The following is a 25500-nucleotide window of genomic DNA, read 5'->3' on the forward strand; positions in this document are numbered from 1 at the left end:
TTAGAATATATTATCACTTTCTACTGTTATTCAAATAAAAAATTCTATTCTGTTAAAACAATTAATTATTTTAATCTAGTAAATTGTAGTTTTATGGCAATCAGTAAGGTTTTTAAAACTATGCTTTCAGTCCTTTCAATTAGTTAAAAACAAGCACATAGATAGCTATTTACTAGTTGTAGCATAGTGTATATATGCTTTTTTCTCCCAGGAAAAATTTCAGAACATGCTATTTTTTTTTATGGTTATATAATTGATAGTTCAAAATCAAGTTGTTACAGATGAAAGAACTATAAATTCTAACATTATTTTTTAAAGTCTGAAAACCATCAAATAAAAAAATCAAAGATATACATGACTCTGTAAGATCAGCAAATCTTTATAATCCCTTCAGAAACTTTCATTCATCTTGACACTAATATACAAGGTTTAAAATTATATAATTATATATTACATATCCTCAAACATTATGTGTTATTTATAAGAATCAAATGTTTGTTAGTTTTATGTCAACTTGACACAAGCTAGTGTTATTTGAAAAGAGGAACTCTCAATTGAGGTTCTCCGTAAGATATACCTATAGACAAGCCTGAAGCCATTTTTTTTTTTAAACAGTAACTGGTGCAGAAGGACACATCTCACTGTAGATGATAGTACTCCCAGAAAGGTGGTACCGCAGTGTTAAAGAAATCAGGCTGAGTAAGCTATAAAAATAAAGTCAATAAGCTAAAGTCCTCTGTAGATTCTTCTTCACTGCCTGACTCCAGGTACCCACAGTGATTTCCTGTTGTGACTTCCTTCAGTGATAGACTGTGATGTGGAAGTGAAATGCACTTTTTCCTCCTCAAATTGATTATAGGTCTAGATTTTTATGACAGCAATTGAAACCCTAACAAAGATATAAATCAGGGTGATGTTATATATTTTTTTTCAATCCCTTTGCATATGGTGATTGTCTAAGCTGCTTCTCTTCCTTTTTTCAGAATGAAGAACAAATTTTGGTACTTTGAGTTTGGCACATCAGAAACCTTCTCAGCCACCTGCAAGAAACTGCACGAATCTGTAGAAATAGAAGTAAGAACAACGGGCTAACTTTTGTATGAAGTGGCTTGTGTTTGCTTGTTTGCTGTGGTTGTATGGACCCTGTTAAGGAATATATGTTAGCAATAGATATGGGTTTACCCACGATTCTAAGATTTGGATTTTGTCACTCATAACGAATGTACTGCTATCTGAAATTAAGTTTAAGACTCAAATATGAGTTGTTTTAATATCATAAAAAGGAAAAATGTGAGCTAAAACTTGGGAAAACAGTAGAGTTTGTTGTGAATAGCCTCAAGAAAAAATATGTCATATTTAAAAAGTTGTTGAAGAAAATCAAAAATTGCAAGAAAGAAAAAAAGAAAGAAAGAAAACCAAACAACCAAACACAAACTAACATTTTCAGGTTTCAATGTCTCATAACTTTAAAATATGATGCACTAAAAGTCTGCTTACCTTCACAGATAACTGTTAAAATACATCCATTCTCATTCTCTTCCAATCATTAGCTAGGTTTCTCAGTTCAGTAGGTTGCCATTTTAAAATGCCATTCTCCATTTTAGCTATAGAATGAGAAAACCCCAAGAAAGAAACCAATGATTGTAACAAAAGGAACACTTCAGAAATATCTGTAGCTCTACCAAAAATATCTAGATTTCATAGTATTCAAATACTGAGAACATTCTTTAAACATGGGAGGATTTTAAAGATTAAACAAAAAGTTTTCTTTTGTATAAATATTGAAGTCAAAATAAACAAACAAAACTGTCCAACAATAAGGATTAACTGATGTGAATACAAAAATTGCATTTGATGTTTTTAATTTTTTAAAAAAAATACACAAAGTATCTTTCAGTATCTAAGTTATTAGTATGACATTTACAGGTAATAATAGAGAACAGAAGGGAAAGTTGTCCTAAGTCAAGACTCATACCTGTACTTAGCATTTTTATTCTCTTTTTTTCCGCTTTAAGACAATATTTCTCTTTGTAGCCATGTTTTTCCTGTAACTTACAATGTAAACTAGGCTAGGTGTAAATTCTGAGATCACCTGGCTATTACTTCCAAGTTTTGGGATTATGGGATGTACCACAATGACTGTCTTTTTCTGTATTTAATTTCAAGTAGTGCTATTTTTTTTACTCGTATCAAAATTTATTTTTTGAATCTTGTCTAAATCCATATGGTTACAAGTTTATAGTGGCCTGGGTAAGCTCTACAAAACCATATTTTCTAATTTAGTGTTGGTGATAATAGGAAACACTGATATCCTCTATGTATCACTTTTGAAATATTTCACATTATAATTAGAGACTAAAACTAAATTTGAGAAATAGATAGTATGGAAAACAAAACCAGAATAAATCATAATGATTAGAGAAGGTTCAAATGAAGGTCTATCCTTTACATTTATACTTTTGTACAGTTTGATATACATATGTATATTATATGTATGTGTCCATGACATGCAACACAATATGTGTTCATAATATATGATATATTATTAATAATTCATGCTATATTTTAATCATATGTAGTGTTGTATTTATTGCTGTACCTGTTTAAATTACTTTGTATGTATGGTATGTATATACATGTTTACATATATATGTCCATGTATATTTGCACATGGATATGGAAGCAAGAGATCACCAATTTGGCTAGACATCCTTGGTCAGCAAGCTTTAGAGATGTCTCTGTCTCTGCAGCCCTGTAGTACATGCAATGCATCCAGGTTATACACAGGTGTAAGGAATCCAAACACAAGTCTTCATGATTGTAAAACAGGTACTTGATCCACTGAGCCATCTCTACAGTTGTGAATATGTCATTAGATATGTAGTTATTATCTATTTACACACAAATTAATTTTAAATTATATTATCACGGTAACTTCAAAAATCTGAAATTTATAAAACTAGATTGTATTATATTATACATTTGAATAGTTTGTTCTGAACTATGCTCAAAGAATATTTGTAGCAGAAGCCAGTCTATGCCTTTTCACAGCATGATTGGACACCCTAAAGCTTCCTGTGCTTCTCCATCTTTATGCCTTTCCCTGAGCACAGATTGAAAGTGTGTAAGTCTGTAGAGCAATGCTGTATGTGTCCCAAAGTACAAAAGTTTCTAGAAGTTGTACGTGATAGCAAAAAGGATTTGAATGAAATTAAATGTAGAAAATATTGATTTTTTTTCTTTGTTAGTTCTAAAGATAACTAAAGTAAGTCTTATAACACATATCTTCACATATTATTTGGATAAAGGGGGCTATTTGTGGTACTCCTCAAGAAATCTGGTCTACAACTGAGTTACTTACCTTAGATTCATGCTTTTCCATAATTTTGTAGTCTGGCTTTCTGTTTCTATATTTTTGGTTTGCTTAAGGAACCACTAGTATAGCCTTTATAAACTGGAGCGAATGCCACGTGTTTTTCCCATTATATTATTGTGTGTGTGTGTGTGTGTGTGTGTGTGTGTGTGTGTGTGTGTGTGTGTGTGAGTGTGAGTGGATAGCAATGCCATGTGTGTCTTTATGCTCACATTTTAATGAATCCAGTTTATCATATTAGTAGAATATGACTTTCTACCCTCAAGGTTACTTCATAATTAAATATAAGAAATCAGCAGTTCGGAAATTTGATTCTGCTTGCTATTGCTTCCTATGTGGCCTAAAATCATACCAACTATTGTTTGAAAAATGTCTAACAAGTAACAAACCATGGAACCTCAAGCAATGGTTATATGTTTTGTCAGGTCCTTCAAAACCAAATCATTTTCTGTGTGTGTGTTTATGTCACAGGGCTCTTTCCTGCTGAGAGCCACTTCTGAAAAAGTAAAGGTTTGGAAAATAGCAGACATCTGAGAAAAACAGTGTATAACAACAGCTAAAACTCATGTATTACTAAAATTTATCTCATGTCCTGTACTAAGTAAAACACCTGCATTATCTGATTTAATTTTTATGCCCATAGTATGAATCAAAGATGTACTATGTCTTTACTGCATAGCTAAATATTTTTAATAATTTATAAGAAAAATAATTATATTTTTTGCAGAACAATTAAATGTAAGGAAACAAATCAATGCTATATTCAAGTAACTGCTCAGGATGAGAGAGTGATTTAAAAATTGCTAGTTTCAATTCTTAGAATATCTGTCTCTATTTTCTAACTTTAGTACAAAAAGTAAAAGAAAAAATGTAAATAAAATTTAAAAACTCAAAATTACAAGATAATATGACAAAAGCAAAGTTTGCATTATTATGGGTTTGAGAAAGGGTAAAGTTTATCTAACAACTTTAGTTCTATGCCTGAGATTAGAGCAATGAAAGGCAAAGATTTTCTCTTTCCTCCAAGTACCATGTTCAGAGAGAGAATGGCAACGCCCATTCCATAAGACATTTTTGGGGGTATTAGTGAGTCTAGGAAGGTAGTAATTACCAAGAGTTTTAAAAAATAATTCATGTATATCAAGACTTAGCACATGCAAGAGCCTCACAGGTGTAGGATCTGAAAAATAAGGTTGTTCTTGTTTATTAACCTGAAAACTGAGTTTTTGAAGGCATTAGGCTTTTCCACATTGTGGGCCACAGTTTCTTAGTACTAAGATAACCTGCGAATGCTTTATATATTGTTGAGTAAAATTCTTAACAACTATAGCTGGCAAAGGCATAATAGGTGACTCAAGAAAATAAAGCCCTCATTATACATCACAACTGTACCCTCAGCTCTCCAAAGTTTGTAAGCTAAGATTGAATATATATTGGCATAAAAATATAATTGTTCTTTTAGGTCCTTAGTGTTGGGAAACAGATCTCTGTAGTGACTCCACAGGATACCATACATACTCCCTCCACTGTAGATGTTAATGACCTTGTACTTAACAAAAATACTCAGAATTTATTGGACTCGGGCTGTTGACTTTTAAGCTTTTTTTCAGTAACCAATTTTGTGGAAAGAAAATATCATAAATTCTCAAATCATATGGAGACATTATTTGACATGGTTTATTCCTTGTTTATGTTTCACAACCTCTACTTCAGTTTTATTTTCCTTAACGCAACTGGTGTGCTACAAGTAGCGGCTCCATCATGGCCCGTATGCAAGTTCTCGGACTACCGAACGTGATGTCAAAGCAAACAGAGTTGTCCTGGAGCCCAGAGCTGATGAACCTAAACCATAGTCTCCAGTTAGTTTAAGTACATCGTCCTGCACTCTCAGTAACTTCTGTGCTACAGCTTGCATTGCCCCTTGCTCTCTGGAACTCCTTCAGAGTTTCTGGATGTTGCTTTTCTTGTCCACACTTCCCAGAGAATGACTTTCAAAACCACACATGCCTTTGACAGTGGTGAGGAGAAACACACATGTAGCACATGCATGTGTCTCTGTTGCCTTACCTAACTCCACCAGCTCAATTAGGCAGAAAACGGAAGACTGCTTCACCTCTCCCCCCACCACACTTGAACAAAGGAATCTTCCTTCACTAATTCTGAAAGTAACTTGTCACAGCGGGGTCCTAAGGCCTAGTCACATAATTGTCTTAGTGCGCTGCCTGCTGGGCTCAATATTGAGTGGAAATGGAAGCCAGGGCCCCAGCCCTGCTTATTTCACAATTCTTCTGTTATTTAAATGATTTTAGTCAGTTTGGGGGAAGCCAGACCTTTATAAATTAACAGCAGGGAAATACCAAAGGTGTCAGATTGCATATTTATCATCTTTTTCGTGTAATACTTAAATATGTATTAAGAAGTGACTGACATAAATTAGGCGGTTTTCAGAAGCCACAGGCCGTGGCTTGTAGAGGACCCCCTTCTGCTTGACATTTCATCCTTGTCAGAGATCAAATTATTTTAATTTAGGCTGCAAATTATAAGGAATGAAGACTTCTTTGTGGGAATTCCCTGTGGTAATCTGACTTTTGTTGTTACTGCTGCTTGTCAGTGTGCAGAAGATATAATATGCATGCAAATAAGGTTAAAAAATATGTACTATCTAATTACCCAGCCAGTGCGTTCCACTTCAAGACAGTGGGAGGCCTGACACACAGTATGTGTTTGATTCATTGAGGCCTGCAGGGTATTTACACAAGATTACTTTTAATTATGAAATTAATATCTGTTTATCTAGAATATATAGCAGTGAGTGCGTATACACAGGAGCAGAATTCTTTGGTAAAAAGAAATGATCTTAATTTAATATGTAAAAGGGAAGGAAAACGCACTTGTTTCAGGGGAAAAAAAAAAAAAAAAAAAAAAAACAAATCACATCACCCAGAAATAGGGTGCTCTTCAGGGAAACAAGTCAAATGAAAACTTAGCTTTTTTCCCAGAATTGTTTCTTCCACCGTCAAGTAGGCTCAAAATGTGTTGCTTTATGGTATGGAGTTGTTACTTTGTGAAGATGATACAGCCCTAGCTTCATAAAGATGAGTCAAATGTGGAAAAATACAGGATTCCATTTCTTTTGTTGTTGTTTCTATGGGGTATGGTCTTTTCAAAGACTGAAAATCATGATTTTCATGAGAACTTAAGTTACTGTTTAAGTTAGTGATGACCTTATTTCAGGGGAACATGGTGACTAATGTAATCCTTTCCAGAAACACTGCTTCTTGTGAAATGTTTGTCCCTAAGAGAACACTGTGAAAGAATTTCAAATTGTTATGTCTTTATTCTTTTTAGCTTATAATAGAAAGTAGAAGAATAATATTTGAGATAGTAATAATGACTGTCATTTTGGAAAACATAAAGCCGAAATTTAAACAAGTTATCACGTTAAAAAAGTAGAGAACAAGGGATGGAGGCATGACTCAACAGACGAAAGCCCTTACTGCTCTTCCAGAAATTCCAAGTTAGATTTCCCATGCCCATGATCCCCTGTAATTCTGCCACAGTGAATCTGATGACCATTTATGGACTTCACAGGAACCTGTACATGTACACACACACACACACACACACATACACACAGACAGACACTAACCCTACATATTAACTGCATAATGCTCCACACAAATCCATCAATAATAATGAACAGAAAGTTTAAACACTGTAAAAAAATGGCAGTTAGTTAACACATTTGTAACAAGTGACTTGTTACAAGGAAAAAAACCAATCTGCCAGGTTTTATTATCCAGAAAATGAGCAATGTGGGCTCCAGAATGCTTGAGCTGCTCCTGCTGCCATCTCCCTTGCTCAGTTCTGTCTGTCTTCCACATTCATCTCCACAGCCATGCCTCTCATTACTTCTGATCTGCTTAGAATGTGAGCTCATCGTCATTCCAAAGTAACTGGGATCTCCGTAATCACCATTTGGGACTGAGTTCACTTTTCCTTTATAAAAATCTACTAAAATTCCATGCCTGCCTTGCCAAAGGGCGAGAGGGGGGGGGGAGAGGAAAGGGAGGGAGGGAGGGAGAGAGAGAAGAAAAGCAAAAGGAAGGAAGGAAGGAAGAAAAGAAGGAACAGGAGGAGAGGGAAGTGGACGAGAGAAAAGTTTTAGGAGGGTCATGAAATCAAATCTGTTATTCAATAGAAGTAATAAAAACAATTTTTTATTCCTAAATTTGACCACATTTGCCTACAGTTTGCATATTGGAGTTATAGAGATCACAAACATGTCTTTCTCTCAAAGGTTTCCTACACATTGGAATGTGATGTGACCATTTTTAATAGTTGATTGGCAACTTGTTAAAGTTACTGGAGTTTTATTTCTTTGTATTAGCATGACTTTAAACTGATTATTTAAAAAAATAGAAGAAAATAAAAAATGATGGAGACATGAAATACCTCCTCTCTCTCTCTCTCTCTCTCTCTCTCTCTCTCTCTCTCTCTCTCTCTCTCTCCAGTGTGATGGAGTACAAATAGATTTGATAAACATCTCTCTGGAAGGAATTGCAATTTTGAATATACCGAGCATGCATGGAGGATCTAATCTTTGGGGAGAGTCTAAAAAAAAAAGAAGCCATCGGCGGATAGAGAAAAAAGGCTCTGACAAAAGACCCACGCTCACAGATGCAAAAGAGCTAAAGTTTGCAAGTCAAGGTAAGATTTTCCAAAATTATGTGTTAAATTGCTTATTACCCTTGTTCCAAAAGCTACCTCAGAAAAAGAAAGTCTTTCGGATGCCAATATATTATTACATTATAGAGGATTCTAAAATTGTATACACTTAGGCTTTACTTCTTTTCTAGTACATCATATTGCAGTAAGAATGAAACAGAAAATACTATACTCTGAATTCTTTTGGACTTGAGGTTGTACCAAACAGTTCTTTTTTTAAAAGACTTTATTATTGTCTCTTCAGGCAAGATATGATAGTAAAATCACCTTGTATTAAATTGTTATTCTAAGTAACATACATTAAAATGGTTTGATATGCTTTCTTCTGCTTCTGATTTTCTAGAAAGTTAATATCCACTATTAAGGTCCTGATAAATAAGGCACAAGGAATATCAAACAGCATCCACAACTATGGGAATATTTTTTTCAACATGATTAAAATAAAGTTCTACTGTATCATGACAACTAATTATTGATAGATATTATAATTAGGCACCAGAGTGAAGATAATGTTCATAGTTTATATATTTGATCCTGTAATATTTTTAAGTTCAAAAATATATCTAATATTATTAATAGCACTAAGAAAAAAGAAATCCTGTTAATATAGATGTGAGTATTCCTTCTTGAAATTCTCTAACTCTGGTAGCTAAAGAGGAGCTACCAGAGTTTGAAGACACCTGTGGGTAAATAGAGGGTTATACAGAGTCAAAAACTATCAAATATATAAAGACAAAAATATAAATGTTATTTTTCTCTATGTAACCTTAGCAAAATATGAAGAAGTTATAGATTGAAACCTCAATATAAGTAGATAAGTAACATGAAATGGTTGGTACACTTGATATTTTCTTATGTACCTGGCTCAACTTTAAGTTCTGGGCAATTACTTTACTTAAGTGAAATTGAATATCCCAAAGTGTCAAAGATTGAAGGAAAGAGTGTTACATGTCAGCCATAAGTTCAATTTAATGCAACCTGGTGGTGACTGACAACTTGGGCAAGAAACCAAGTAAAAGATTTTATAAGAGTGAGTACAACTATAAGAAATTAAATTAAACTGAATTTTGAAGAAAGTATATACAGAAAACATGAGCAGCTAGCACTGTATAAATAACTAGAAAACATGGACAATTATTATTTTGTAGAAGTGAATATTATATTTATAATGAACACCAAATATTTTATACTAAATCTATTTAAGTAGGATATGATATACAAATGATCATTTATCAAGTTACACAATTTAACTATAATTAGATTTTCATTTAAATATAAGTAGATTTCTAATATTATCTGTAAAAATTCTGAATATTAGAATAATCTTAGAACTGTACTTAGTAAGATTAAGCTGAAAAAACCCTAATAATACAGAATATATTATTATATACTATAATGTATTCTTTCCTTCTTAAGTTACAAATATTTTTGTTATATACATATTTAATATATATAGTAATTTTTCAGGTTTTTGTTCTAATATATATTATAATATATATTCATATATATTTTTATATATTGAAATATATGTCATATTCTTCCTATCTCTCTATTCCTAACACTTACCCAAGTAAATTACACTAACCACTAGCCTATCCAATTCTCTATGGCTCATGACAGTGCTCTTCCCAGACATTTGTGTGAAAAGACTTACCTGCAACATTCTTCATAGAACTATCAGACATGGATCATTTGCTTGACTTCATAAGTTCCTACCACAACTTTCATTTTAAGATTGTGTGCTAGAAATAAAGCTACAAGGACACCAACCACAACAGTTTTCACAGACCTGTTGTGAAGTTAAAATTCTTTTTCCTACATCTTTCTCTCCACTGAGGAGCTGTCAGAGCAAGTTTCTCACACATAAGGAGAAAGGAGAGAGTGGAAACACATTGGGACTATGGCTCAGAAATACATTTTCATACGGCATATTTTTTTCATTTATTGATTTTTTATTTACATTTTAAATATTATCCCCTTTCCCAGTTTCCCCTCCAGAACCTTGCTATGTCATCTAGCCATCCCCCTGCTTCTATGAGGGTGTTTACCCACCCACCCCCTCCCTCCCGCCTCCCCGCCCTGGCATTACCCTACACTGGAGCATCCAGACTTCCAGGTCCAAGGGCTTAACCTTCATTGATGCCCAACAAGGCCATCCTCTGCTACATAAGAGGCTGAAGCCATGGGTCTCCACAAGTGTACTCTTCTTTTGGTGGTTTAGTCCCTGGGAGTTCTGGGGGGTCTGGTTGGTTGATATTGTTGTCCTTCCTTTGGTGTTACAAACCCCTTCAGCTCCTTCAGTCCTTTCTCTAGCTCCTGCATCGGGGACCCATTTCTGTGTTATGAAGAGTAAGATAGGCATATTTAAGCATGTTTAAGTTCAAGCTCAGGGGTAAACTTTCTTTGTTAACTTGCTGTGCTTACAATTTTTACCTAGTTAAATTTTGCAGTATTTTATTTGAAAATTTTAAAACCAATTTTTATTTCCTTTATTTTAGAAAGTAAAAAATTATCAATTTTGTATATTTTGAAACACTGTGGCCAAACATTTCTCAAGATACTCCTAAGTTTCAGTTTAATATTTATTTTGTTAATTCTTAAGTGTTAAACTTAATGTGTAAAAATAATTTAATAGTAAAATTAGCCATATGTGTCCCTTTCTTGAATAACAATGTTGTAGTATTTTTTTTAATTTATTGTTACAGAAACAGGTGTGATATTGTGTATGAGTCATTACAAACATTATTTCATACTTTCAAAATATGTTTTTATAAACTTATTCCGAATTTATTATTGTATTTTCATCGTTTCTTTCATCTCTTTATGGATCTACCTCTCCTTCCATAGATACGAACTTTGTGTCTCAATCTTTTAAAACTGTGGTTTTAAAAGTCCTGCTAATGGTGCATATGTCTTTTTAGGTATGCTTCAATCCACTGGAGTTCTTTAGAAATAACAGGCTCAGACTCTTGCAGAATTCTCTCTCTCTCTCTCTCTCTCTCTCTCTCTCTCTCTCTCTCTCTCTCTCTCTCTCTGGGTCTCTCCCTCTCTCCCTCTCTCCCTCCCTTCCTCCCTCCCTCCCTCCTCCCCCCTTTCTCTCTCTCCTGGTAGTTAGTCATTATCATTAATAATTCCTCAGCTAGTGGTGGGACTCTCTGCCTATTCTCCCACTCCACAAAGGATATTTGTCTAGAGCTGTTCTAGGCCTTGTACACATTGCCATGGCCACTGTGAGTTCATTTTCGTCTAAATACTTTATTTCTCTGTAATCGACCACCATTTTTGGCTCTTATGCCTTCTGTCCTGTCCCTTGCAATGATCACTGAGACTTGGAAGAAAGTGAAAGTGGATGTATTATGTCCTATTTAAGTATGAGGGCACAACAATCACTCATTCTCAGCCCTTTGACCTTTGTGCTTCTTTCTGTTAATCACCATATATTGCAAAAAAAGGCGGAACAATGTGCAGAGGTCTGAGAGATCCAGGGACTCAGGAATAGTAGTCAATATTGTTTATAGTATAGCTATGGAGACATTTAAACCCAGTTTAATCTCTAGATTTCTAGACTTTTTAAATTTCTGGACCTATTAAATACTTGACTGCAGCCATGGAAAACTGACTGCTATGAGAAATTACTTCTTAATAAAAAGAATTAAGAAAAAGTGTGAACTATATTTCAAAACATATATAAAGAAACATATATATATATATATAAGTCCAAAGTGCAAGACTCAGCTTGGTGCACGAAACCCTCAGGTCCTTTGGCTGCCAGGATGGGAGACGCCTAGCAGTTCACTTGCTTGCTGTCTTTGAGAGCACTCATGAGATCAAAATATTAGTCAGTGTTTTGGTTGGGAATTCTACTGCTGACTTAATTCAGAGTTGAACAAAATTATAAGTAATTTGCTTAATTATATTATCATTCCATTGAGACACAGTGAACTAGTTGGATACAATTCTGAAACATGCACTCACATTCTCCTCATTAAGCAGACATTTTCTTTATGTGTGTATGTAAATACAAATGAGGGTATTAAATCGAGACAACATTGCCTTTTAATGAAACAATGAAGTCGAACAAGTTATCTTCCATGCTCCTGCCATTGATACTTAATCTTCCCTATGTCTCTGCAGCTACTGAGTTCATCTGCACGGTCCCTTCTTCTAAATTAACCTGAGAGAGATGTCTAATAAATTCACTCCCATTAATGTATAAATGACTGATTGCAGACAAAAGGAAAGGTATTTGCATTTTAAAAGACATAAAGGCCTTCAGCTAAAACATTATTTTTCATCCTGCATTCTACTGAATTATAGCTGTGATTCTTCAGCAGTTCTTAAAGACTTAGTTCAAATCCATTGCAGGATTTTGGGACAAATTAAAGTAAAATTTTAATAAAAATAAAATAAATTCATCCCGCTAAAACTGCTTTCCGTATTAACTATTTTCAAATTATGAACACATTTATTTATATATGAACACATAAATAAATCACCATGCTTTGAAAAGTCAATTCTCCAATGTCCACTTAAAATAATATGTAGCTGAATATTGGAGGAAATATAAACACCGACTGCACATTATCAGCATAAAACACATGAATACCTGCAAAAAAAAAAAAAAAAGACCAATATAATCAGATACTTAGGTTTGGCACAGGATTCAAATGGCACAAATCAATCTGCAGAAGCAAATATGAATGCCAGCAGAACTGGGGGCAAGAGAAGAACATTTAATGATAGCACTTAAGTTCATAAAGACATTGAGTTAATTAGCTATTTCCAACAAATAACAAGCTGATTCTCATTCATAAACCAACCAACTATGTGACTGTTAGAGTAGGCATCATCATTAAACTTCCTGTAAGGAGACAGGCATAAAACTGAAACTGTTAATTCTGTGTGTACATTGAATAAAATAGAGCAAATTAAGTTGGGAGTAAAAATCAGAACCAGCGGTTCCATTCCGTGCATATTTGAGGACAGGGGTGAAAGCTTATCTTGTCTAAGGGCATCTTTAACCAGCACAGTGAGATGGGTGTAGGTTACGGCAAACACTCCCCTATCTACTGCTATGATGTTGAAACAATATGTAGCTGAAAAATGTTAAAATGCACCTTTGACAAGCATTTTTAACCCAAGTATCAGTATTTCACAAGTAACTGAGTCATTTTAGTTATGACAGATTTAACTTTAAAGGGAAAGAGTTAGCCACACAACTTTTTGGTAAGGTATTAATTATTATTACATATGGCTAAGGAACAACATAGAAAATTTTGTTGTTTTATTACATATTTACATATTAGGACAGTCTCAATAACACACCACCAAAGTAAAATATAAAAAACTGGAAACCAAAAGAACTATGATATTCCCACAGTTCATCAAAAACATTGTCAAAATTGTTAGAGGCTGACCATCTTGAAATTATTAACAATTTGAAACTTCAAAATTTGAACTTTTTCTATTTATACAAAATAATATGGCCTTTCACATTTATAACTTTTTAAATATTGCTTCATTTTCAAGATGTGGACTGCAATCAAAGGTTTGAAACATACCAAGCAAAAGTTATTATATTCAAACTTTAAAACCAGAAGGGAAGGGAGGTGCTGTCAGAAGCAGTCGCACTTCTGCCTGAGTTGTCATTAAGTGGGTCACTCCCTCTCTACACACAGCTATTGCTAGCTGGTACTTGTCATAGCAAAGTTCATCTTAAACTAATAAACATATATCATTTAAAAAATTTTCAAAGATTTTATTTACACTTTAAAAAGCTAATACTTTTTATGATGTTTTAAAATATTTTACTTTCATTTACTTTATAGTTATTATTATTTATGATGATTTCTTTTTTTAAACAACTTTATTTTACAAAACAAAGATAAATGTACAGATTTTAAACATTTTTTGCTTAAAATTATACATTTTTGTCAGTACTTTTTTTCAGATTTTAACATAATTTTTATATAAAACTATATGAATATATTTTTAGTCAGTACTTGATTTTTTTCAAGGTTTGATTGTATGCCTTGAAAACTTAATAATTACAATGAGCTAAAGTACATGTAAAACAAAATGTAACATGGAAATAATACTTTTATTTGACCAGAATATCCCAACGTCAAATTGTCACTCACTGATAGAAATTAAATTGTTCATCATTTACCCAATGGTTTAAAACTCAGAGTCAAACAGACATATGTGCATACACATGTGCACACAGGCACACACTGAGGAACACAAGCAGCTGCAGACATGCGTACCACACTTGCACATACATAAATACATACCCACACACAGACACACACACACACACATGATCACATAGACCTACAGGTGCACACAAGCCCACTAAAACACACAGGCACACACACTGGTGAACTTGTGCCTGTTCTTCAATTTTCTTTCTGATGAGGGATCCTATTGTTTAAATTAGTCATACTGGTGATGGACCAGGGTAAAATAACTAAGAAACACAAACATTTATTAGACAAGGTTCAAACTGTGTAGGTATGCTAATAAAAACTAAGGTTTAGATACTTTTTTTAAAAAAAAAAAAACTAGTAATTAGGGCTAGAAAGACAGCTCTGCCGTCACAGGTTTTTATTGCCAAGCCTGACAACCTGATTTCAATATCTAGGATACAATGACAAAAATGGTAGAAGAAACCTGACTCCCACAAATGAACTCCTGACATCTACACACATCATAATACACACACTGCCACATTCTAATACACACATGTGCATGAGCATACACATACACTAATACACATGAATATTTTTTTAAAAACATACCTATAATGAACTGTGTGAATACTAAGTGTAAGCATTATTTTTTGTTAGTATCGGTCTAAAAATTTTACAATATGAGTTCATTCAACAATAAGCATCTCTGTTACTATATTGTCAGGGTTCTCTAGATCCACAGAAATTATGAAATGAATTCTCTCTCCCTACCTCTCCCTCTCCTTCTCCCTTTCCCTCTTCCTCTCCCTCTTCCTCTCCCTCTCCTTCTCCCTTTCCCTCTTCCTCTCCCTCTTCCTCTCCCTCTCCTTCTCCCTCTGACACTCTCTCTCTCTCTCTCTCTCTTTCTCTCTCTCTCTCTCTCTCTCTCTCTCTCTCTCTCTCTCTCTCTCTCTCTCTCTCCCTTTCTCCCTCTCTCTCTCCCTCTCTCCCTCTCTCTCTCCCTCTCTCTGGAGTTTACTGGAATGATTTACAAGATGCTGAGACAGCAGTCACCAATTAATCTAACAATAGATAGATGTGAATAAAAATGCAACGAATCTGGGGAACCATCCCATATAAATTCACTAAACTCAGACAATATTGTAGAAGCCAAGAAGTGCATGCTGTAGGTGCCTGATATAGCTGTCTCCCAAAAGACTCTTTCAGAACTTGTGAAATACAGAGTTGGATGCTCTCAACCAACTATTGAATTGAGAATGGGTTCCCCAATGGAGGAGTTAGAAAAAAGGACAAAAGGAAATGAAGGGTTTTGCAACCCATAGGAAGAACAACAATATCAATGAACCAGACCCTCCCCCAGAGCTTCCAGAGACTAAATCACCATCCAAGGACTACACATGGAAGTATCCATGGCTTGAACTTCATTTGTAGCAGAGGATGATCTTATTGTCACCAATGACAAGAGAGACCCTTTGCCTTGTGAAGGCTTAATGCCCCAGTGTAGGGGAATGCCAAGGTCAGAAGGTGGGAGTTAGTGGATGGGTAGGTGGGGAATACCCTCATAGAGGCATGGGGAGGAGAATGAGTTGAGGGTTGTAGAGGGGAACCAAACCATGAAAGGAAAAATAAAACATTTTAAATGTAAGTAAAGAAAATATTTAATAAAAATAATAAAGAAAGAAAGAAAGAAAGAAGAAAGAAAGAAAGAAAGAAAGAAAGAAAGAAAGAAAGAAAGAAAGAAAGAAAAGGTCAAGAATCTATCAGTTCCAGAATTCTGGGTGTCTCCACTGGGTGTCTTTTTTAAAAAAGATGGGATCCTTAAAAAGTAGATTCCAATGCCAGCGAAGGACTGGATGTGCTAGCATGGGAAGGGCAAGCGGGCACAAAGCAAGCCATCCTTCTTCCATGTCCTTATCTAGAATTCTAGCAGGTGTGATCCAAATTAACTTCAAGATCCTATTCAAAAGCCAGTGTCTTCTTACCTCAAAGGTCTAGACTGGAAAAGGATTCACTCATTTCAAACCAAGCTTATCTATCACAGGCCTCTCCACTTTCAAATTGTAATTCATTCCAGATACAATCATTGGCAACCAAGAATAGCCATCACAAGATCACTCTTGTCAGCTTGACCCTCAATCTTATCTCCTTCTGCCATGATTAATTTTCAGTAGAAAACAATACCCAAGTCATAATAATACCTAAACATAACTTTTCCATGTTCAATATCACATGCATTATAAATTTAGGATAGTTGATAATGTCATGTCCTTTAGGGAACTTCCTTTCAGTATTTTCTCAATTGATAATAAAACATATGACAAAGAAATTGAATGACAATACAAATATATATACAAATGGAATCTTAATGAAATACAGCTGAAACACTTATGTCAATTAGAATCCTGGTTTCTACAACTGTTCACATAGTCTTAACATGTGAACTACTTTCCTACCAATTCTCTATTTCCTTCGCTCTCTGCAAGTACCTCTGGAGGTCTTGTGTCTTTTGCTGAAGGAGTAACCCATGCCTACATTACTGGCAGGTCTGTATCCTTTGTCATCCTGCATGAACTAAGCTGTTCTGTTTTCCAATTAACTTTAATCATAGGACCTCAAAGTACTAAGAGATGCCCTAAAGGATCTCCTGCACTCCAGACCTAATCTTCCTTACCTCCATTGTGGAGAAGCAATCCATTTTCCATGATAATCTAGTTCAATCACCCCTCATAACACTGCTATTCCTTTCTTAGCCTATTGGTTTAAGGTTAAGGTTGTTTGGGCACTAGAAGCCCAAAATGACTGGGAGTGGTGAGTCTGAGATTCCAGTTCAATGAAATGTTTGTTGTGGCTACTCACTGGAACACTCCCAGCTCTAGAAGGAAAACATCTAGAAAGCAGGACTTAGGGTTACAGGAACAGGAAGCAAAATGTTTCCTATTAGGTCACTAGGAGTAATAATGAGTGAAATTATTCCCTTTTCCATCCCTTGATTCCTGGAGCTAGGTATCCTGTCTATGAGAGGAACTGCTTCATATATTCAACATTAACCCAAAACATATACCGCCTTCTGGAGAGCCCTGTCCCATCTCTCCATGCTGCTGCCATCTAATTGGTACTGTCTCTAACAATATTGATGCTTCAGGATTATAGGGAAGATGGTAAGATCAGTGGATTCTGTAATTGTGGGCCCACTGTCCCATTTCTCTGGCTGTGTGAGAAATGAGTTACATGGTCAGAAGCAGTGTAGTGTGAAATATGATGACAGTGGATAAGCCATTTTCTAAATCCAAGGATGGTGGTTTTGGCAGAAGCATTATGTGCAATAAAAGCAAATCCATAAGCAGAATAAGTATCTATCTCAAATACGGTACATGTTTTTATCTCATGTTGAATTCTACATTCATTATAGCACTAAGGAAGAAAGATGAAAGTTAAAAAGACAGACAGTGAGTATTCTGATTGGCTGTTAAGCGGTATCTTCTTATCATGTGGCTTCCTTGTCACCTTTGTTATAAATTGCAAAAATTAGAAAGAGAAACAGGGAAAGAATTCAATACAAACCACATGCATCAAAGGGAATAAATTAAAAAATATCTAAAAAGTTTGACAAGACTTGACATCTTCTTTTGCCTGTTATGATAAACAAGATAATTAATTCTGTCTTCATCTTTTAAGTGAGGATATGCTCTCTGAGACTAGATTCTAATGTATGTATACTGTACATTGCATTAGGCAGATAGCAATACAAAGAGGAGAGAAGTAGGAGGACTGTCACTTGAAGAAATTGTACATGTCACCAAATCTATGCTAAGGACATTTGCTAACCATTGCTATTCATTCTCTCCATATATCTGTGGGTTATTTGGGGTAATTTAGAAGGCAGTGCCTACCTTACCTAAATATAAAAGCAATGCTCATCTTAGATCTGTAGATGCTTTGGCATTCAAACTCCGGCAAGCAGAATGACTTCCAAACATTTAAATTCAGTGATTAAATCAATTAAATTTAGAAACAAGAATAGGATTTTATGCTGCACAATTATACCTAGATGTTAAAATTGTTGAAAAAAAAGATCATGGCATTTGAAAGGTTTCATTTTACACACACACACACACACACACACACACACACACACACACACACACAATGTATTTAACAATATCATGATAATTCTAATGGCTGAAAACAGATAGATCTAAACATTTTTTATTTAGTAACCTTTAAGGAGATGTCTCAAAATGAGTTCTTAATTGGCTGTTTTTAAACTGCCTCTGTAGAAAGGTATCAGCATTTAGAAATGAAGTAATTGCACATACTTAATAAAGCTACCTACATACAAAAATTAAAATATAAGGTTATATAACATATCTGGGCATCTTAAATTGATAACACTTTGATATATTTTTTGATGCATGTAGATTGGAAGACTGAACATTTCCTATAAAATGTCCATATCCTTTTAAAATAAGGTCTTTCATTGACCTGTATGCTATGGAAGCTCTATAAGATAGTTTGGCTACCTGGAGATAGAAATTCTTTTTTATTTGTCTGTTTTACTCAGATTTCAAGTGGGCAACACCACATCTGGTTTTATTACCATCCTAGATGAATAATAGCAAAAGTAGAACAAATAGGTCTAGGAAAACTGCATAGAAATGAATTTTAATAGCAATATCCTTCTGACAAAAATAGTTATCTTAGCAATCAATATAGCAGGATCATGAGAACATACAGAGATTCTTCTCCTTGTGGTTCTTACTAAACCTCTTACCTGACTCCTGAGGCAAAATACTTCAGTTGCAAAGTAGTGAAAACTCTTTAAAGACCTTCTTTATTCCTGGCTACTGATTTTAATTGTACCTTCAGAGAAAGATTGAAAATATAAGTGTTCTTAAAATGCCACATTGTACAGGTGACAATGGTGAATGGTGCCAGCAACAAAATTATTATCTTTTGCCCTATGACATCTGTGACATTTATAAAGTCCTGAGTACACAAAAAGTCATGTCAACTTTTCAATCCAGGCTAAGAATGTGTGTGATTGAAACTTGATTTCAGTTTTGCAGTAACTGATATTATATAAAGATATGTGTGTGTACATAGGCACACATAATGGTGTGTGTGTGTGTGTGTGTGTGTGTGTGTGTGTGTGTGTGTGTGTATCAAGTTAAAGCATGGAGGAGTATATAAAGAGTGAGTAGTTAGCAACCTCTAAAGAGTGCTCTAGAATCTGCATGTATACATGGGAGCCTGGTGAAGTTTCCTAGTCAAGTGTGAAGCCACCATTTGTGCTTCCTCAATAGAAAGTGTTGAAGCAATCTTGTCCTTTCAGAGTGATAGATAATTTGCTGCTGCAGTGATAAATGTCTCACAGATTACTGATAATGACTTGTCCTATTATCAAGTTTCTGGGGGGAGATGGATGACAAGAAATTAGAGGGGAATTTTTAAAATTATAAACATGGAAAAACTATAAAAAATGGGGTGACTTAATTCCGAGTGAACCTAGGTTGTGAGTAAGACTCTCCCTCACTCTTTTAAGGAGCTCACTTGCTCTTCCATCAATATAAAAAATAACGACTAGGGACATCTGAGACTCACTTCAGAAGTAAACTTTAGTTGCGCTGCCTTGTGCCAGGACATTCATCTCCCTTGAAGATTTCAAAACTGGAGGGATAGTGTACTTTTCTCTTAATTATAGATTTGTTTCTAATCATTTCTATTGCTGTGATTAAATGGACACAGTCTAACACTAGGTTCTCCTTTCCTGCACTAACATAACTCACTTGAGTGTCTTGCAGAGAACAAAGAAGCCTGTTTCTTGAATGAATCCAAACCTACCATCCTCTTATCTTTAAATAACAAACTTGGATTAACCAAAGCAACTTGCCACTCAAGTTCTATAGCCATGAATTTGGCCTCCATGAATATAGTCCTTTATTCTAAATATCTAATTAGCATATGAATAGTAGCTTCTTGGACACTATCCAGCCCATTCCATTTTTGTGGAAATTGATAGAGATGAAGCTCATATTCCCTCTATGCTGACTAATAAAAACAGTTTCACTGTTCTTCCTTCAGCAAGCACTATGCATTTATAAAATCAGGTGTTCTTTTTAAATGTATGTTTCAGGCAGAGTCTTTTTGATGACTTTCCATTATCAACAATTAATCAGATTAAGGGAAGCATTGAGGCTCAAATGTTATAAAGTAGCAGAGCTCTGAAATAAGGCTAAAAGTCTCCATGGATAAACATGACTAATTTAAGGGTGCCCTGGGGAGCTTTTTTGAGAAAGTTCAAATGCCTGATGAATTCCACACTGTTACTCTAATTATCCCATAACAAGGCACAAAGTAACAATCTCATTTCATCCTTATATTTACAAAGTTGTTCCCATTATCCTTACATTTCACCTGTTCAGGCACTGAAGAATTGCTCCTCATTGAGAGATTCATTAAAAGAGAATAATTATATTATATTTCACAGATTGGCAGAGAGAAAATGTATCTTTGAACAATTCCATTTCCCTGAAGAGTTGTTCATTTCAAAATTGCAGACAGGTCTATTAAGAATTTTCTACCCTTTTTAAATATGTCAAAGCTAACCATTAATACTGAAAGTAGTAATCTTATTCTGATTTAATGAAAGAATTAACTGCTATTTGTAAAATACATTTTTGTGAATGAAATACAATTGTAACCATATTTTCAAACAAATTATATTAACAACACAACCACTAGAATCTTCATTTGCAGAATGATTTAAACTAATGGTTCTTATCTTCAAATTTGTAGAGTGTTAACTTGTTCCTGCACCAATTTTTTTTAGTCAGAAATCTACATAGAACACATTTTCTCACTAAATCTGTAGTGTTTGTGTTTTCAGAATATCTAGTTAGAATATAAGTAAGAGAAAACTCATCCAATACCAATCAATTTAATTTTTAGATTTCCTTTTAGAGAAAGTTTATAGAATTTTGGTTAGAAGTCTTTTTTGGTTAAAAGAAAAAAACATGGACATAAAATATGACCAAGTAGAAAGAGCCCCAGGAAGTATCATTTTATATTAGAAAATGTTGGTATAGTGAAATAAGTTAGCCATGGACAGATCCAAGTACAGCCTTTAATATCCTGTAAGTAATTAAGAATAATTGTAAAATATCAATCAGTGATGCTCTTATCACGTTTCGGGAACTTTAATCTGCAAGCCCATCTCTGAGAGATCTCAGCAGACCAGTATATGCTACATCCCACATAAAATGTTCAATCAGTCACGAGGAAGAATGAACCAAGAAGTAATTTTTTATTCAGTATGCCACATTAAGAGACATGGGAAATAAGACACAAAACACTGTCTTCCCAAAAACTTACTAGGGCTGTAGATTATAGGCAGAAGGAAGAAAAATCAGAGAGCTAAGATAAATGCATAATAAGGTAGTTTGGATCTGGCTGGCCACTAACTTTAGGTGCGAGTCTGCAAGCTCTTAACTTTCTCCAAGGAACTTACATGAAGGATCAAGCAATCTGACTACCATTATGCCTAGAGGGGAAGCTGAGTTTTGTCTTGAGATAATTACTTACACAGTGGAGGGCACTCACGTCGTGGACTAATCTACCTCCCAAGTGCTTTCTTGTTGTTCCAGAGTTTAAAATACTATAATTATTCATAGTATCTTAGTCTCAAAGTAGGTATAATAAGAGAGGTTAGGACTTATTGACCTTATATTATCACTAATATTCAATCATACACTCTTTACATGATTTACTTGACTGGACAGAGTTACAAAAATCCTTACCCTAAGAATTCAGTGATAGCCTCTAAAAGCAGTCTTATCACTCTTAGCAAATGGAGGATCTGATTTCCTGTCACTGTTCATCCAAACTTTCTGAACTTGGTGATCATGAATACATACAATATCTTTTGTCTTGATATCATTCTGTCTAGACCACCAACATCAAAGCACCAGAAAATCTCATGTGCGTTGTAAGAATTTCGTGAAACAAAGAGTCAATGCATCTTTTACTGGTCTATCAGAATAAAGGATGCTTTTTAGGCTCCACCCTCCAAAACAGCAATAAGGTTTTCAAATTTTAACAGTAATTTAATGATGAGGAGATTTAAAAGACTTGCATCTAATATAACTGCATATTTTTTTCATCTGAGCTGAACTGTGATTCTATGCTCACAGTGCTGTTATGAATGAGAGGCTGGATTTAGTAGTTGTGCATTTCTGTAGTTGTATATTACTTTAACATTTTTCAGAAATATATATTCTGCCAGTTTTAATTAACAAAGGTTTTAACCTAATATGCTCTGATATTATTGAATACAATGTTTTAGATTTCCATTTAGGATTTCAGTTTTGATTTCTGCTATTTTGTGTTTGTGTTTTTTTTTCTACATGTTATCATATCAACATTACTTCTCATCCAAATGTTCATATAAAAGTCAGCAATCAACAAGCAACTATAACAGGTGTTTCAATCTCAAGAAAGTGACTGAATATGCTGTTTATGATAGATACTGAAATTTAATTTCTTTTGCATATCTAGAAACCACTTTGTAATCCAAGACATTGGAAACAAACAAAAGTGAGATAAAGAAATCATTTTAGAGGTAAAATATGTTTTAAACCAAGACAATTTTCACATAAAACTAACTGTGGGGGTAAACTTTCATACATAAGATTAATTGCTAATAGTGCTCAGATAAAAGCCTTACAAATGTGTTGTTGTTTTGGTGTGTGTGTGTGTGTGTGTGTGTGTGTGTGTGTATGAAATAAAGCATAGAATGACATCACTTGATAGATGAATATGAAGGTCTCACACATTCGCAAGGCATTGTTTTTTTACTGGAGATGAATCAGAAGTGGAGAGAGGCAGGCAAGAGCACAAGGTTAAGTTTTGTTTTAATTGTTAAACTTGAGTGACAGGAACACAACAGTGCTCCCTATGACATAAACTATTAAAGCTTTTATCCAAAGCTTACTCAATGAGTAAATGGCTAATGGTTTTGATGTTGTTGTTATTGCTTTGTTTTGCCTTTGTTTTTGTCTTCTTATACTTAACTCTGTCTCTTCCTGTGAGAACAATGGATTCTTCAGATGTCATCATTGCTTTTCCATTGGAAAAAGCATTCCACCCAGATACTACCACGTGTTGGCCTTGGACCTCTAAACAAGTGCCAAGCACTCTTCTCCCCAATGTACATTATTCATTAAAACAATAAATATCAAAATCAATTTTTAAAACATAATGGAATTAAAATAATTACTGATTTCTCTTGTTTGATAGATTTGTAGTTTCTGCCCTTTCCTTAAAATAAAGAATCTGGTTTTATTACTGTTTATCTTAATAAATGTCAACTAGAATGCAGTTGACTCTTTAAAAGTATTAGTATACTTAAATTTTTTGCTGTTGTTTTGTTTTGGGGGGCCTGTAATATGTCATGTCATGTCTACTCATTGTTTAGAAAAGAAAATCTGGCACATGTTGTTTTCTGTCATTGTTCTCTTACAAACATGCTATCTCTGATTTTCTTGAAAGCAAGGTAGATACAGGACTGATTCCATAACATGGACATAAGTAGTTGACCATGACCTCTGTCTATACTGGTCTTGCAGTGTAATCCGGCTTAGCAACCAGTTCAAGTTATATCTGCTGCCCTTACCTTTCAGAAGCCCAACCCAGAAGTACATTGCATCACTTGGTAACATGCAGGCCCGTTTCTAGGAGCCCACTCAAGTTTGTTTTTTCTACATCAATTTATTTATTTATTCATTTGACATTCCTATTGCAACCTGCTTCCTAAATGCAAAGAGAACCTCCCATTCTCCCTTTCCTTATTCTCTGACATGGAAGAGGCTACCCTAGGCACCAATTCACCTGGGCATATCATCAAGCCACTGCAGAGGAGGCTTGTCTGCTCTTACTGAGGCTAGACAAGTGAACTCAGTTACGGAAACAGGATCCACAGACAGGATACAGAGTCAAGTATGAAAACTGAAAGCTGCCTAGCAGATTGATGACATTCTCTACCTGCTATGGTGAGAATAAAGTTTAAGAGAAGAAAGAGGACAGGTTATGGGTCTTTCCAAGATCTTTACAACCAAACTATTTACAAACTCATTCCGACCTTGGGCCAATAGAACTTGTGGCAATAACGGTCAGCAAGATGCTCTCCAGTCGGAGGAAGAGACAGAAGTTGGATGGTTTTGCTGTAAGTCTAGAGAACTTGTTTTGTAAACAACTCTTCCCAGACCACAGTCACTTTACTTGTCACTTGCAGATCTGAGGGGAACTGTGTGACTTCTGACATAGTTAGAATATTCACTGCTAGATTATTTTTTATTGGATATATTTTATTTACATTTCAAATGTTATCCCCTTTTTCAGTTTCCCCTCCATAAATACCCTATCACATCCCCCCTTCCCCTTGCTTCTATAAGGGTGTTTCCCCACACATCCACCCCTTCCTGTGCCTTCTGACATTCCCCTACACTAGGGCATCGAACCCTGACAGGACTAAGGACTACTCTTCTGATTGAGGCCCAACAAGACCATCCTGTGAAACATATGCAGCTAGAGCCATGGGTCTTTCCATGTGTATACTTTGGATAGTAGTTTAGTTCTGAGGAGCTCTGGTTGGTTGGTATTGCTGTTCCTAGAGGGTGGCAAAACCCTTCAGCCCCTTCAACCTTCTCTTTAACTCCTCCCTAAGGGACCCCGATCTCAGTTCAATGGTTGTAGGTGAACATCCACTTTTGTATTTATCATAATCTGTCAGAGCCTTTCATGTGGCAGCTGTATCAGTTTTCTGTTAGCATGTGTTTCTTGGCATCAGCAATATTGTCTGGGTTTCGTAACAGTATATGGGCTGGATCTCCAGGTGGGGCAGTCTCTGGATGGACTTTGTTTCAGTCTCTGATTCAAACTTTGTTTTTATATTTCGTCTGGTGAAAATTTTTGATCTTTTTTTTTATTAAATTGAAGACTTTTATTTTAAAAAATGAAGATAAATGTATAGATTTTAAGCATTTTTGCATAAAAGTTTACAAATACATTTTGTCAGTACTTGATTTTTTAAAGGTTAGATAGTGTGCATTAAAATCTTACTAGTTAAAATGAGCATAAAGTACATATAAACAAGATGTAACCTGGAAATAGTCAAATTTTCTTGGTGTGCAAAGATTAAGCATAATGGTTTTT

The 25500-nt window shown here is 34.7% G+C and overlaps 1 protein-coding gene across 6 annotated transcripts in view; it reads left to right on the plus strand.

Moving 5' to 3' along the window:
• The window catches only part of DGKB (diacylglycerol kinase beta), a gene marked incomplete at its 3' end in the record, with an annotated part of 654267 nt that overhangs the window by 455929 nt on the left and 172838 nt on the right, over nucleotides 1-25500 (plus strand). For all 6 annotated transcript variants that reach the window (XM_080942285.1, XM_080942284.1, XM_080942287.1 and 3 more), the window contains 2 exons: nucleotides 984-1074; nucleotides 7888-8083. In XM_080942285.1, the coding sequence (XP_080798411.1) occupies nucleotides 984-1074; nucleotides 7888-8083 (287 nt within the window). The remainder of the gene's footprint in view (nucleotides 1-983; nucleotides 1075-7887; nucleotides 8084-25500) is intronic.

This window comes from Micromys minutus (assembly GCF_963924665.1).
Source record: "Micromys minutus genome assembly, chromosome: 1".
NCBI classification, from domain to species: Eukaryota; Metazoa; Chordata; class Mammalia; order Rodentia; family Muridae; genus Micromys; species Micromys minutus.